General features: G+C 37.2%; 1 protein-coding gene across 1 annotated transcript in view; it reads right to left on the minus strand.

Moving 5' to 3' along the window:
• Window positions 1-16,055, minus strand: part of CysRS (cysteine--tRNA ligase, cytoplasmic) — a 269,424-nt gene that overhangs the window by 94,132 nt on the left and 159,237 nt on the right. Inside the window, exon 11 of the mRNA XM_090414790.1 lies at window positions 14,889-15,017. Coding sequence (XP_090270916.1) covers window positions 14,889-15,017 — 129 coding nt within the window. The remainder of the gene's footprint in view (window positions 1-14,888; window positions 15,018-16,055) is intronic.

Below are 16,055 nucleotides of genomic sequence, written 5' to 3' on the forward strand. Positions count from 1 at the left end.
AACTTTTTATGTTATGGAACTGCCAACTTTAATGAACTGTTTTTGGCTAGAGGTAAGCTGAGATGGAGAGCTATGATTGCAAATGAGTCAGCGGATGTATGAAGTGAGTGATGGAAGGAAGGATTTATATAAGGTGACTTGTTATTATATAAGATAGCTTGCATTTGAATGGAAGTGCAGAGTCAGGGCAATTACATTAGAATGTTTAGGAGGGGAGTATGCAGGTGAGCTTTGGTTGGTTGGCTGGTTTATTAGTACAAGGACAACCTACATATGTTGTTTACATCTTGGGTAATATTAGGTATTATTACCAAATACTTTTAAACATTTTGAAAGAAAATAACTCTTTTGATGAATTATGAAAAGAAACTGATTGAAAAATAATTCACTGATAATTTTTCAATGAATTCTTTTCATAATTCATCAAAAGAGTTATTTTCTCACAAAATGTTGTTTAAAAGTATTTGGTAACAATACCTAACATTACCCAAGATGTAGACAACATATGTAGGTTGGCGCTGAGAGTTGTAATAATTAAGTTAAAGGGAGATGGTAAATCCCGTTTTATTTTATAGCCGGGTACGAAACTCGGATCGAAATCCATCGAATCCATAGAGTTTCATGCCGAAAAACTATCGGCGAGCCCAAGTGTAAGTGATCACTTGGGTAGTACAACACCAGGGCAACTCCAAGCAAAGGTGGAGCAAGCTCCGTCACTAACCTTAATATTCTCTCATAATGTAAAACACAGCTCCTAAGAGCTGTATGTATACTGTTTTACATTATGAGAAGAGGTCACTACCCAGACCGGTTTCAACCTTTTTTGAGGTCTCATCAGTGAGTAGGTAGACCTGGAATATCAAGGTTTTAAGTGAACCGAACTTACATATACCTTTACTATAGAATTGTTGAACTGGTGTACTCCTATATTGTTATTACTACTATAATAAGCCAAAAGGCTATTTTACCGGCGACATAAGTTAAGGGAGATGGTAAATCCTGTTTTATTTTATAGCCAGGTACGAAACTCGGATCAAAATCCATCGAATCCATAGTGTTTCATGCCAAAAAAACTATCGGCGAGCCCAAGTGTAAGTGATCACTTGAGTAGTACAACACCAGGGCTACTCCAAGCAAAGGTGGAGCAAGCTCTGTTACTAACCTTAATATTCTCTCATAATGTAAAACACAGCTCCTAAGATATTCCAGGTCTACCTACTCACTGATGAGACCTCAAAAAAGGTTGAAATCGGTCTGGGTAATGACCTCTTCTCATAATGTAAAACAGTATATATACATCTCTTAGGAGCTGTGTTTTACATTATGAGAGAATATTAAGGTTAGTGATGGATCTTGCTCCACCTTTGCTTGGAGTTGCCCTGGTGTTGTACTACCCAAGTGATCACTTACACTTGGGCTCGCCGATAGTTTTTTTTGGCAGTAACTCTATGGATTTTGATCCGAGTTTAATACCCAGCTATAAAATAAAACGAGATTTACCATCTCCCTTTAACTTAACTTATGTCACCGGTAAAATAGCCTTTTGGCTTATTATACTTGTAATAATTATTTTGCTGTATTTTAGAATATTATTCTGCAAGTGTACATGTACTTCATTGTGTAGATAGTGATTTACTCTAAACAAACAATTTTATTTATGTACCATGGGCTAGAGTTCAAGCACCAAAATAAAAATACAAAAGAGGAAAAATATTACATATACTTTTCAAACTGGAAAGATTTTATTTATTTCCTTATATATCATAAATGAATATATATATAGAAGCTTAAAATAAGTGAATGGAAAAAGTTCCATATTTGGTTTCAAGTAAATATTTTCTACATAACTTTTTTCCATATGTAAATTACACAGTATATATATAGACTGAAATGAACATTTCTTCTCATCTTCTTCACTGAGGAAGAAATGACCATGTTTACCTAATGTAGAAATGATGTCAAGCTTTTGGGGCAGATAATGATGAGATTGCACATGACAATATCTGTTGGTATGTATGGGTTTTCTATAAATAGGGATCTTCAGCTTTTCTGACACATAAGTGAGTTGAACATCTACGAAAGGGAGAGAACCATTAACTTCCAATTCCAAGGTAAATTGTATTCTTGGGTGTTCACTCTTAAGATGGTTGAGGAACTCTGGTTTATCATGCCAAATTAAAAAAACCATCATCAATATATCTTTTCCAAAACCTTGAAAATGGTATATTGATAATGTTTACAAGATAATTTATAGCTGTTGTTCTCTTGTAACAACTGTATATTTTTTATACAATTGTATATTTTTGTATTTCTCTTTTCATGTTATGCGCCTGATGAAGTCTTCTAAGAAGACAAAGCTAGTTGTGCATTCAAATAATAGATTTTTTCTGTTTTAGCATCTCTTAGCTTCTAGTCATTAAATTTCTTTTACTATGTCATATAGCTGAGTAAATCCGATGCATCAAATATACCTAGTCTAGCCATAAATACTGTTATAATTTGAACAGTACATAAACCTTTAATCTATCAGTAAATCATTTACCGTTTTCAGCACATACAACCCACACATATAACATGCATATAGCAGTACTCAACATTCAAAACATCTCCCTTTTTGCTTTCATGCACGTCCAGAGTCTGCGAACCACATATCAATTAGAAGCATGCACATTGTTCAATGAAGGCACCTCCACTACTCACTCCAAATCCACTTCAGGCTAGCAATGCTGGGATGTCATTTCTTGCAGGCTACTCCCTAAAACTCCGACCACAATTTGAAGTCCAGTGAATTGAGATCAGAACTTCCAGATGGCCAATCAAATAGTAATGTGTGATCAAGCACATTCACATCCAACTACTGTTGTGTGATCCTTGCCTTGTGTGCAGGGGATGAGTCCTGTTGGAAAGCCCACCGCCTAAAACAAGGTGTTGTTCATGGGCAGTACCACAGGTTTCAGCATGGCTTGATATACTTTGGTGGAGGTTTTGACCCCTTTTTCTCACAGAAATGCAACTTGGATATCCCTGACATGTCACTCCCCCAACCAAACCATCACTGACAAGGGATGACGACATCTCTGAATCCTGGGTGTTATGGCACATACTGTGCAAGCATCCAAGGCTCATACCTGATCATTTTGGTAGTTTTAGTACACGTGACATCGTTCTCTGCAAAATGTTCATCTCTCATGACATTATACTTTCTGTGTTCTCACAGCATTATGGCAGAGACATGCCTTCATATTCCTCACAAGCTGCTGCATACTAACACAGCATGCTCTTTTGGTGGTCAGATATGTCTTCTGTATCATTATGTTATAAGTTAATAGTCCAATACACAAACATCTTACTGATCTTCTGTATTATTGTATTATAAATGAATAGTCCAATACACAAACATCCTACTGATCCAGTGTTTTTAGCATGTTGAAAATAACAAGTGGTTGATTTCCAACTTTGTGAAGTGCCATTACAGCTACACGGTTCTCACAATCCTCCTCGGTGCATGTTGACCTAAACAGCTAGGCAACTCTCTCTCTACTGATAAACATGCAAATGTTGGCTATGCACAGCCAATAATGGAACCAAGCTTGTGCAATTCTGTGGGCAGCACAATGGTGTGCAGAAGTTGTAACAGTATTTATGGCAAGCTATGTATGTGTGTGTGTGCGCGCATATGAGCACACACATACATACAGTCTTGCCATAAATACTGTATATATATATATATATATATATATACACACAAAATCAAATTTCAGTTTTCAATATTTAACATTATTTATGATGCATTTCATTTTCTTCATATTTATTAAGAATATGTGAAAAATGCTGTCAATCTTTGCAGTCATTCTCATGTTTCAGTTAATTTTTTCCATCCGTAAAGAGTTTGCAATACAGACAAAATACAGAATCCTTGGAGGTAGAATAAAGTAACCAGAACCTTGCATTTTTTTAAAATTTTTTTATTTATTCTTTTTTATAGAAGAATTTGTGAAAACTTATCTGTATAGCTTTGAAAAGTTAAAATTTCTTACTTGAGGTGGTTAAGTTTCAATAATAGTTGTTTCTTCTTCTTCTGCAGTTTTTCCCACTTAAGTAGGGTCGCTGTTTGTGGTGAGTCTCCTCCACAACTTCCTGTCTTGGGCTGTAGCCACATCCAAGTTCTTCATCCTCAAGTCCTGCTCCACCATCTCTCTCCATCTCTTCTTTGGCTGTCCATGCTTCCTCTTTCCCTGCACATCCATCTGCATGATCTTTCTTCCCACATACTCTTCCTCCTTCCTCAACACATGACCAAACCATCTCAACCTTGCCTCCTGTATCTTTGCTCCCAAGTTCGTAACTTTCACCGTTCCCCTTATATAGTCATTTCTCAGATGATCCTTTCAGGTCACACCGCATATCCACCTAAGCATTCTCATCTCCGCTACCTCCATCCTGCCGATGTTATTTTTCCTCAGGGCCACAGTTTCCAAAGCATACCTCATAGCTGGTCTCACTACTGTCCTGTAGATTTTGCCTTTTAGTTTGATCGGCACCCTCTTATCACATAGCACTCCAGCCATCTCTCTCTCCAGTTCCTCCATCCTGCTTGTATCCTGCATCCCACTTCCGTCTCAGCCTCACCATCCTCTTTCATTGTTGAACCTAAGTATCTAAAGTCACTGACCTTCCTGATGACATTTCCATCCGGCCCAGATCTGTCTCCTGGCTGCCATCCACTTTGCAATACATATACTCGGTCTTACTTCTGCTCAGTCTCATACCTCTCTTTTCCAGTACTTTCCTCCAATTGTCCAGTTTGGCTGCCACTTCTTCTCTTGATTCTGCACACAGCACGATGTCATCTGCATACAACATAGTCCAAGGTGCATCTTCTCTCACTTCCTCCGTCACCTCCATCACAATATTAAACAGAAACGGACTTAATGCTGATCCTTGATGCAAGCCACCTGTCACTGGAAAACTTTCTGTCTCTCCCAGGCAGGTTCGAACTCTTGTCTTCACATTTCTGTACATCTCCTGCACCAACCTGATATATTTCTCCGATACCTTCTCCCTCAGACACCTCCAGACTTCTTGCCTTGGCACTTTATCATACGCTTTCTCCAGATCAATAAATACCAGATGTAGCTCCCATTGCTTCTCTCGAAACTTTTCCACGAAACGAAACTTTTGTGTCGTACCCCAAAGATAGCATCTGTCGTCGATCGACCAGGCATGAAGCCAAATTGCTCTTTTGCAATCTCCGCCTCCTTCCTCATTCTTCCACCAACAACCCTCTCTAGGATTTTCATTGTGTGGGACATCAACTTTATTCCTCTGTAATTCTTAGTCTTGTGCATCCCCTTTACTCTTGAAGATGGGGACAAGAGTACTTTCCCTCCATTCCTCGGGTATATTTTCCTGTTGACAAACTTGTATTAGCAGGTCACACAGCAGGTCAATTCCTTCTTCCCCCAGTGCCTTCCATGCCTCCACTGGGATCCTGTCAGGGCCCACTGATTTTCCATTCTTCATCCTCTTTATGGCTTCCTTCACTTCCACTCTACTAATGTTCTGCACCATCCCCTCATAAGGCTCCCCATCTTCTCTGTGAGTCCTTGTATTTTCTTCATTCAAAAGCCCTTCAAAGTATATTCTCCATCTGTTTCTTATATCCACATCCCTCCTTGATACCCTTCCTCCAGAGTCTTTGATCTGCCACACATGTACGATGTCCTTTGATGCCTTATTTCTACATTTTGCCAATTGATAAATCTTTCTCTGTCCTTCCTTTGTTTCTAACTGATCATAAAGGTCTTGATATACCATGGCCTTCGCCTGTGCAACAACTTTCTTGGCTTCTCGCTTTTTCATTCTGTCCTCTTCCACTCTTGACTCATCATACTCATCCTCCTCCTTCTGCTCTCTAATCTTTCTGGATGTTTCACTAAGCACTTCAATTGCACAGCTTAGAATTACTTTTGGATTATGTCTCCAACAGAAAGAAAATCCATCCAAAATCCTCTCTAACACCTTCTCCCTAAAACGTTTCCTCACACTCCCTTCTTTTAAGCGAAACCACTTAATTTTCTTCCTCCCATGGCTTCCAAAGGTTCTTATCTCCGACTTTATTTCAAAATCTGCATGCAGTAGCCGGTGTTGCTGCACCACTTGATCTGTTGGGATTACTTTACAATTTATTACTGCCCTAATTGTTTAATAATCAAATTATACAGCTAGCTATGAACTGGCAGAAGGTACATTCAGGTTTATGGATTCTTTGGTTATCTTATATTCTGCTGAAACTAATAAGCACGATGTTTTTCCATTTTTCTGGCATTCCATTTATTTTATCCAAAAATTTATTCAATGATCAAAATAATTTTCTTTCATTTACTTCTAATGGCTTTCCATTTTCTGATCCTGATAGTTTTATCTTATTTCCAACATTGGGGGAGAAATATTATATTTCAGAATGTGAGACATTTTTAAATTATATATATGCAACAAGCCATCCAATTTTAGCATCAGTTAAGTTTCGTGCTGATGAAAATCCCATAACAAATAAACGATTGCTATTATATAATTAGCAATCATTATGTAATAATCTAATTTACGCCTATGTATTCACATTTATTGTAATTATATTAATATTAGTTATTGCATCATGATTTAATTTGTGCCATAAAGTACTTATGAATTTAAATTTAAAATAAAACTCAGCAATACTATTTTGGTACAGTAAACAAATGGCAGATGATCTGAGCTGCAGTATGAAATATCAAATTCAGCCAGTGCACTATACTAATAAGGGATTTTTTTAATACATTTTAATTTACCAATCAGTACATCAGTCAGAAAATAAGAGCACAATTACTGAACTCATTCCTCCTTTGTAAGTCGAAGTGGAACAATGTATCGACCCTGATAGAACAGGATACTCTAATTCCATCTTTCAGAAAATTGTTGTAATAAATATGCAAATCACTCATATTTGGTGGCAACACAGTTATAATAAAAAAAGAAAAACGTTCAGAAAAAGATTAATACAATATGAATGGTGCCCTCAGATGTGGCACCTTTGTGCCATGTACAATCTGAACACCCAAACATGACAACCCTGTGATAGGTTAAGGAAAGTGCAAGATGATGAACATGTTAAAAGAATGGCATGATACATTTTGTCAAAGATGGGCCTTTCACAGTGAATTTTGTGAATCTATGGAGGTACTGAATAATAATAACTGTAAACTTAGAATGCAAAGCAGCAGCAGCAATGATCTTCATCATCTGGTGGCCAGTTGAAGAACACTGCTGGGCTGGAAATTAAAAACTATTGTCATCATCATCAAATTCCTGACATGTACTCTCAAGGGGGTGTACAGGATATGATAGTACTACATGAAAAACTTACATTATTACTAACTTTCCTCCAGTACAATCTGTTACCTGTCAAGACTCTCCAACATCATCAGATCTTATATTTCTGTCTTCACTTTTTACTGTATCAATCAACCTATATCTTGGTCTTCCTCTGGGTCGTTTTCCTGTCAAACTGGCAGAGAACACTTGTTTTGCTAATCTTTCCTCTCCCATTCTGTTTAAGTGACCACACCACCAAATTAGCTCTGATAACACATTCCTGGATGCCTCATTTTTAATATGATATTGCCATTGATGCAATCTTTTCACTCTCTTAATCTTTCTCAGGACTCTCATATCTGTGGTCTCTAGTCTTTGGTCAAGTGTTTTATTTCTAACCCAGCTCTCATATCCATAAGTTAAAAAACTATTATATATTATGTGTGACAATAGGTTTATCTGAACTTTGCTGTGCATATAAGAATAAACTGATTATTATTTTTTTTAATATTGATCCCATATACAAGAGGTCAAGAGACCTATGATCACATCAGTGCCATCTGTAGGGTGCACATGAGGACTGAGAAATTTATTGATGTTTTTTTTGGAAGAGCTGCAAGTTGTAATTATTTGGGAATACTCTATGAGGAAGGCTGTTCCAGAGGACAGAGGTGAACAGAATAAAAGAGGAAGAGGAGAAGGAGGTTCAGTATGTTTGCAGTTGCATAGCAAAGGAATGCTGGACATCTGCTGCTCTTGTATTAACAGGTACAACTGAAAGTGAAGAAATGGTAGTTGCTAATTCAATGGAGCAGTGACCATGGAAGTGCTTGTAGAATAGAGACAGTGCTGAAACACTGCATCTGTGAGATAGAGGTTGAAGCGAATCTGTGCGAGAGTGAGATCATTAATAAGTCTAACTGTTTGCCTCTGGACAGCATCAAGGATTTTAAGATGAGTTTTAAGTGCACCCCCACCCCCGAAACATGTGACCAGTATTCTAAGCATGGCAGATTTGGGATTTGTATAGTTAGGAGTTGGTTGGGTGTAAAATAGCCTTTTGAATGAAAGAGAAAGAAAGAAAAGCCAAAACTATGTTTTGGTAGTGTCGAACACAATAAGGTTGTCCTTGTCCCATTGAAGGCTAGGTATGAAGATCGATGTTTAAGACATTGGTTGTAGATGATCTTGTAGCCTGGGATGTCAGAGTAATGCATGGTTTGACAAATGAGTAGGATGAGTAGAGAGCACTATCATCAGCAAGGCTGTGGATGGGATTAATGGCAACTGCAAGTAGATCGTTTATGACCAAAGAGAAAGAGAGTAGGTGGTAGGACAGAGCCTTGAGGCACTCCAGCATTGATAGTGAAGCTCAAAGAGAAGGAGCCATCTACCATGACTCAAAGAGAACAACCAGAGAAAAAACTAGCTACCCAATTACAGAGGGTGGCAGAAAGACCAAAGGATAGCAATTTGTTAAGTAAACCACGATGCCATGCAAAGTCAAAGGCATTGGAAATGTCAAGAGTGACAGCACAAGTTTCTCTGAATCTTTTCTGTTGCAAGTGTACAGTGGTGGATGATATAAGCCACAGGGCAGCTGTGGATCTTGAATGGCAGAATATGTACTGGTGGTCATTGATTAATTGGTGGGCCTCTAAGTAGGGGAGGAGTTGGCTACTGATGAGTTTCTCCATTATTTTCGAGAGGAATGAGGTGATGGTAATTGGTTGATAGTTTGATGGTTGACTTTTATTACTCTTTTTTAGGAATTGTAAATTGTTGAGACAATGCAGGATGGGTGTTAATTCTGGAGGATAATGTTTGAGAACAACTGGAGAGATGGCATCAGGAGCAGAAGATTTTTTAGTATCCAAGTTTTAAGTAGTTTCATGATTTCTTTTTTGTCAAAAAACTAAAGGAGGAATGTGATGCTTGGATTCTGGTGTGGCAGAAAGTGATTTCTCTTGGTCATCAATGCAGGATTTTGAGGAAAAGAGTGATGCCAGGAGGTCAGTTTTATCTTTGGGTGAAGTAATAGTGGTGCCATCAGGATGAGACAGAAGTGGAAATGCAGGAGAATAGAGGTTGCATCCAATGGTCATAGCAAGGGACAAGAAGGCACAGTTTCCATTTGGATAGGAGGCAAGTTGTTTGCTGTTGGCCTTCATGAAATCAGATTTGGATCTGTTGACGAATGATATGCATACGTTGCATGCTTTAGTGTAGGCAGAGTATGAAGCTGGAGTTCTTGAAGTGAGCCACTTGTAGTAAGCTAAAGTTTTTTTTTTCTTCAACTGCTTTGGTACACTTTTGGTTGAACTAGGGTTTGGAAAGTTGTGAGTATTATGCCTTGAAATGGGGATGAAGGTCTTCATGCCAGTGAGAATAATTTCTGTAGCTTGTTCACAGCAGGTTTTAGGTTCAGATGAATGAAAACATTAGTCAGACTAAGTAAAGGAGAAATAGAAATTTTGGAGGTCATCCCAGTTGGCTCCTATGTAGTGCCAGAGGACATGAGGTTGGGAGTTGTTGGGGAGGGGAATTCTGTAAGAGAGGAGACTTGTAAAAGATTGTGGTCAGAGTTGTTACTGAGAAGAGAGGTGACCTCTACAGTGTATCAAAAGAGAACAACTGGTCAAAAAGAGACCTAGGGTATTTGGAGTGAAGTGAGTCATCAGGAATTCAAGTAAGTAGATGTATGATTTGTGCAGGTCATTACTTATGGCAAAGACTTCTGCTTCTCATCCAGCTTGGTGAGTGATGTTGGAATGGGGAGCCAGTTGGAACTGTGACATTGAGGTTGCCCAGGAAGATGACCTCATTATTTGGATAGTAGATGGTCGAGTGTCATGGAAAGAAATGTGAAGAGGTCATAAATACTTATGCATTTTTTTAAAGATTGGGAGTAATTAGCAAGATTTATAATTGCTTGTCATTTTGTACACTTAATTTCAGCTTTTGTCAAGAGAGGTTTGAAAGTTTCAGTTTTATAAGAGCCTTAGATGTGCTATGCAAGAATTTTTTTTTTTCCAACTAAGCCATTCAAGAGAAAATTCTTTAACACATTTTTGAACTGATGAGAATCTTTTTTTCCAATAAAGAATAATTATTTTTTCTTATGTTACCACAGGTTTTAAACTATTAAACATCATCATCATCAAATTCCTGCCATGTACCCTCAAGGGGTGTACAGGATATGATAGTACTACATGAAAAAAATTACATCATTACTAACTTCCTATCTACAATTTTCCTCCAAATCACTCTGTTACTTGTCAAGACTCCAACATTATCAGATCTTATATTTCTATCGTCTAAGGCACTTTGTACCATATCAATCCACCTATATCTTGGTCTTCCCTTGGGTCGTTTAGCTGCCAACCTGGCAAAGAACACTTGTTTTGCTAATCTTTCCTCACCCATTCTATTTAAGTGACCATACCACCTGAGATTAGCTCTGCTAACGCATTCCTGGATGCTGACAATGTCAAGTTCTTTCTTAATATCCTCGTTTTTAATATGATATTGCCATTGATGCCATCTGTTCACACCTAATCTTTCTCAGGACTCTCATATCTGCAGTCTCTAGTCTTTGGTCAATGTTTTATTTCTGACCCAGCTCTCAGATCCATAAGTTAAAACTGGTTTGAACACTGTCTTGTATACAGCTAATTTAGTGTTCCGACTAATTTCTCTCTTATTCCATATGAATTTATTCAATTGACTTCCTACCATGCCAGCTTTGCTGATTCTGTTGTCTATTTCTATATTTAATTTACCATCTTCACTAAAATACATGCCTAAGTAAGTGAAATGTTTCACTTGTTCCACAGGTTCTCTGTTCACAATGCAGTTGACATTTTCAATGATTCTGCCTATTTTCATTGTCTTTGTCTTTTTATTGCTGACCTTCATACCATATCTATTACAACAGTTATTCAATTTAGTCAAGGAATCTTGCAGACTTGTAGCGGATTTATTTAGAAGTATAACATCATCCGCATAAAGCAAAGAGCTGACATTAACATCTCCAATTTTGATATCATGTTTAATACCACTTTCCTTCATAATGTGATCCATATAGATAATGAATAACAGAGGGGATAATGTGCATCCTTGTCTCACACCAGATTTAACATTAAACCATCTTCCCGTACTTCCTTCAATTCTAACTACTGACTTACAACTCAAATCAAGACTAAGTATTGCTTGATATAATGCCCCATTGACACCATATAATTGTAGCATATTGAATAGCTTCTCTCTTGGCACCTTGTCATATGCCTTTTCCAAATTGACAAAACTTAAATACAGATCTTTGTTATGATTTCTCCACTATTTGTCGTAAAGTGAAGATCTGATCCTGACAGCCTCTATTTGACCTGAATCCAGCTTGTTCTTCACAAAGCTTTTCTTCCACAATTCTTCTCAACTGTTTCTCAAGTATACTTGCATATATCTTACCAGGAACACTTAGTAGGGATATACCTCTGCAATTCTCACATTCAGTTTTATTTCCCTTTTTATATATGGGTACTATGAGAGCTCTACTCCAATCATCAGGAATTCGTCCCTCTGTCCAGGCTTTCTGAACTATGCAATGCAGCCACTGTAAGACTCTTATACCACCATACTACAGCATTTCTGGTCGAATATCATCTACTCCTGCTGCCTTTCCACATTTCAAGCCTTTGATGGCTTTTTCTACTTCAAGTATGGCTATGTATTCCTGACTGCATGCCTGGTCAGTGTTTTTTACCACTGTGTTGTCATTACTGCTTGTTTCATTTAGCAGTTTTTCAAAGTAATTACTCCATACTTCAAGGATATCTTTTTCTCCTGTTTTCATGTCACCTTTATCATCTCTAACTCCTTTTACAGCACTCTTTCCTCCATTCCTAAGCTTCTTCAACAACCTCCAGAATATTTTGCCACCTTCTTCATATTTATTTTCTATATTCTTGCCAAAGTCCTCCCACGACTTTTGTTTAGCTAGTTTTACACAGTGTTTAGCATTCTTGCATTTGTCTCTGTATTCTCTAAGAGCACAAGCTGACTTATTTGCAGGAACTTTTGATATGCTTTCTTCTTTTCCTTCACTGCCTCTTTAACTTCCTGTGTCCACCAGGGAGTTCTGATTTTTTTATCCTTGCAGACAACTTCATCACATGCCTCTCTGGCAGAATCAATCAATGTTTTCTTCAGAGTTTGCCCCTGAATCTCCAAAGTTTGAATCCTGTTCTCAAACTCTTTCATTTTTTCTTCAATAATCTTTGTGTATTTTAGTCTACAGTTCACATCTGAGAGCTGCTCAACTTTTATTCGCTTCAAAACTTTCTTACATGTTATTCTTTTCAATATGAAATTTGATTTTATCCTGCTCAAGACTAAATAGTGATCACTTCCAATTTCAAATCCTCTGTACACTCTGGTGTCCTACACCAGGGAGAAAACATCACTATCAACAATAACATAGTCAATGAGACTTTTCTTATTCCTTGCCTCTTCTCTCCATGTGAATTTGTGCATATTTTTATGTTGGAACATGGTGTTAGTAATAACCAGTCCATGTCCTGAGCAGAAATCCAACAGGTGTTTGCCATTATTATTAGCTTTGCTCTTTTCTCCAAATTTTCCCAAAATATTTTTGTATGTCTCACAATCATTTCCTACTCTGCGATTTAGATCCCCAACAAGGACCAACTTTTCCTTTTTCATTGTGTCAGTTGCTTTTTCTAAAGCTTCAAAAAATTCCTCCATTTCTACCTTAGTAGAACCTTCTGTGGGACCATAGGCACAAATAAGTCTCATTGTCCAGTTCCCCATTCTCATATTTGCCTACATTACTCTACTTGAGACTGACTGCCATTCAAGAAGATTAGCCTTGTATTTTGTGTTGAATATTATGGCTACTCCTTCTTTTCCTTGGTTGTCATTGCCTGAATATAACATTTTGTATTTATTGCTCAAAAAGATCTCACCAGTTTTTGTCTTTTTTGTTTCAGTCACCCCTATTATGTCGATCTGGTACTTATCTAATTCCTCAGCTAGCTCCATTTCTTTGCCATTCAGGCTTCTTATGTTGATAGTACCGATCTTTAACTCTGGTGATGTTGAGTTGGGGTTTGTTTTCAGATTTGTTCCAGTAGCTGACTTTTCGCTGTTCGCCCTGGTTCCCTGGCAAAAACAACGGGGGCCTTGTTTAACCGGGCGACGCCCCAGCCGGCATGAAATTTTGTCATGTCGTACCATCATTTTTTATTTTGGTTTAACCAATAAGAATACAATTTGGTCGACAAAATCCCAAATTGCCAGCCCATCCTCGTTCGTTCAATATCTGGGTAGATACCCAACAGGGCGCACCACGAGAAGGTTAGGATTGGACATTAGGTCAGAAGCCCTTGTCGGTTCTCCGCATTCCTTTAAAGGCTATGTGGAATTCTCCTCTCAGTATGGTCTTCAAATAAATTATGATATTAAATTCATTATAATTTTAAAGTTGTTCACATTCTTTTAAATGATGATGACAGTATTGAGATAAGCATAAATGCTGAACTTCATCATGTGAAGTTAAGAATTTATTCTGTCATAAATAATGACAAAAGTAAGAGCCTCTGTAGCTCAGTAGGTATAAATGAAGCCCTTCAGTTGGAAAGACCTGGGTTTGATTCCAGTGTGTGACATGAGGAACCTTTATTTGGTCTCTTTCCATGAAAGGTGAGTTAGCCAGTCTCATACAGAAACAAGAGGTTTTTTTCACATGGAAACTGGTTTTTTTGTCCCCCAGAACAGGCAAACCAGCTCCATGAACACACACACACACACACACACATGGATTACAGTTAGGAATACTTAAGACCCAGCCATAGGCCTGATTCATCAACTATATGCTGATGTTGAGTCCAGATAAAAAATTGGAGGGGGGGGGATTGAGATGGAGTCATACTTTCCTGTAAAAGGGGCCTCACAGCCGTTGTATCATCATACGCTAAATAAATAAGTGAAAAATGTCATGTTTATACTAAATAAAAAAATAAATCATCTAATGTCTTTTATTCCATAAAAAGAAAGGTAAACTGTTTTAAGTCTTAACTAACTTTTAAAAGATCAAAGGGCAGCCAATCTGCACCCTTATCCATATTAGTTATCAATGATTTCAGAGGCATCAGGGAGAAAAGTATACCAGAAAACTGTCAATACAGTACTGTGATCAAATTTATAAATAAAACAAAAACATTTTTCATGAATCAGAGTACCTAACTATTTTATATTATTTTTGATCAGAAATCAATTTGCTATCTCAAGTAGTAAAAAAATCTTGCACTTTTATTTTTGCATTACATAATCCATTCAACTTTGATCATTAAGAGAGTGCCTTCTTATGAATACATCTTCGGCAAATGCCAGTAATTTGAAGTAATATAGAAATAATTCAATAATATTAAAAAAAATTTAAAAAAATGGCTTGTTAATATGATTTTTTTTTGTAGACGTAGAAATTAGAAATCATACCTTGTCTTTTGTACATGCCTTACCTCTGACTGAGCTAATTCATTATCATGATGAGGAAATTTTAGGTCAAATCCTCCAGTATGGATATCTAAAGATTCTCCAAGTATTGCACTGGCCATTACAGAACATTCGATATGCCACCCAGGACGACCCTATTTAAAAAAATAAATAAATAAATAAAATATATACGACCATCATAACTAATTAACTTTTTTTTTTCTTTTACAAACACAAACTGCTGGCATACTGAACCTGCTACTCCCATTCATTTTTCATTCCATCTACCTCACTTCTATGAAACAGCCCTTCCCATGAAGTATTCCCCAAAGACTACAGTCCCCAACTCTTCCAAAAAGGATATCAACAGATTACTTTACTCTTGATCCCTGCCCACATGGCAATGATTTGTTATAGATTTTGAGGCCTCATGTGGAAATTATATAGAAAAATAAATATAGAGATAGATAGAATAAAGCAGGCTACAAATGATATTAATTAGCCTGTAATCAGAATTTATTTTAAACTACTGAGTTATAGAGGTTGTCATCTTAGATCTTAAACGACAATGCCAACGGTAAGTCATAATGTTTTATAAATCTCAAATGTGACTGAACTTAGAATATTCTCACGTTTGGGGTGGTGCATCCAAAATATTCCTAAGAATTCTTGATTGTACAAAAGACGGCAATGTGACTAACAGATGACCCTCTTTCACAGACTCCCTCTAGTTACTTTCTTATAGGTGCTCCGGTTCTGCATTATGCCTTTTTTTACAGCTTGTTCATCAGTACTGCTTCACAAAGCTGATCACTACCATTCTGCTTTTCTCTAATCATGTAGGAACACAAACAGCCACTAATCAACATCCATTGCTCCTTTAACTCCAAACATACTGATCTATTTCTTATCTTCTTCCTTCATTTAGGCTTATATACTGCTTTCCTCAATTATTATAACTTTCCTCAATTAAAACAAACCAATCCTATATGAAGGTACTTTAAAAGTTGCAGCATATCAAATGCCTTTAACAAACTGTTTGTGCACATCTTAATAAAGCTTATATTTTATTCCTTAATTTTAGGAAAAGGCTCTCAGCTGCTATTTTCTAGCAATTTACATTGCCAGTCAATGTACGCTGCATAATATTACAGATTTCATTGGTCACATAAGGGTTCTTCACTCCTATGCTT

Source organism: Typopeltis vanoorti, chromosome 25 (genome assembly GCF_054136105.1).
Source record: "Typopeltis vanoorti isolate ZY-2024b chromosome 25, IOZ_Tvanoo_1.0, whole genome shotgun sequence".
Classification (NCBI taxonomy): domain Eukaryota; kingdom Metazoa; phylum Arthropoda; class Arachnida; order Uropygi; family Thelyphonidae; genus Typopeltis; species Typopeltis vanoorti.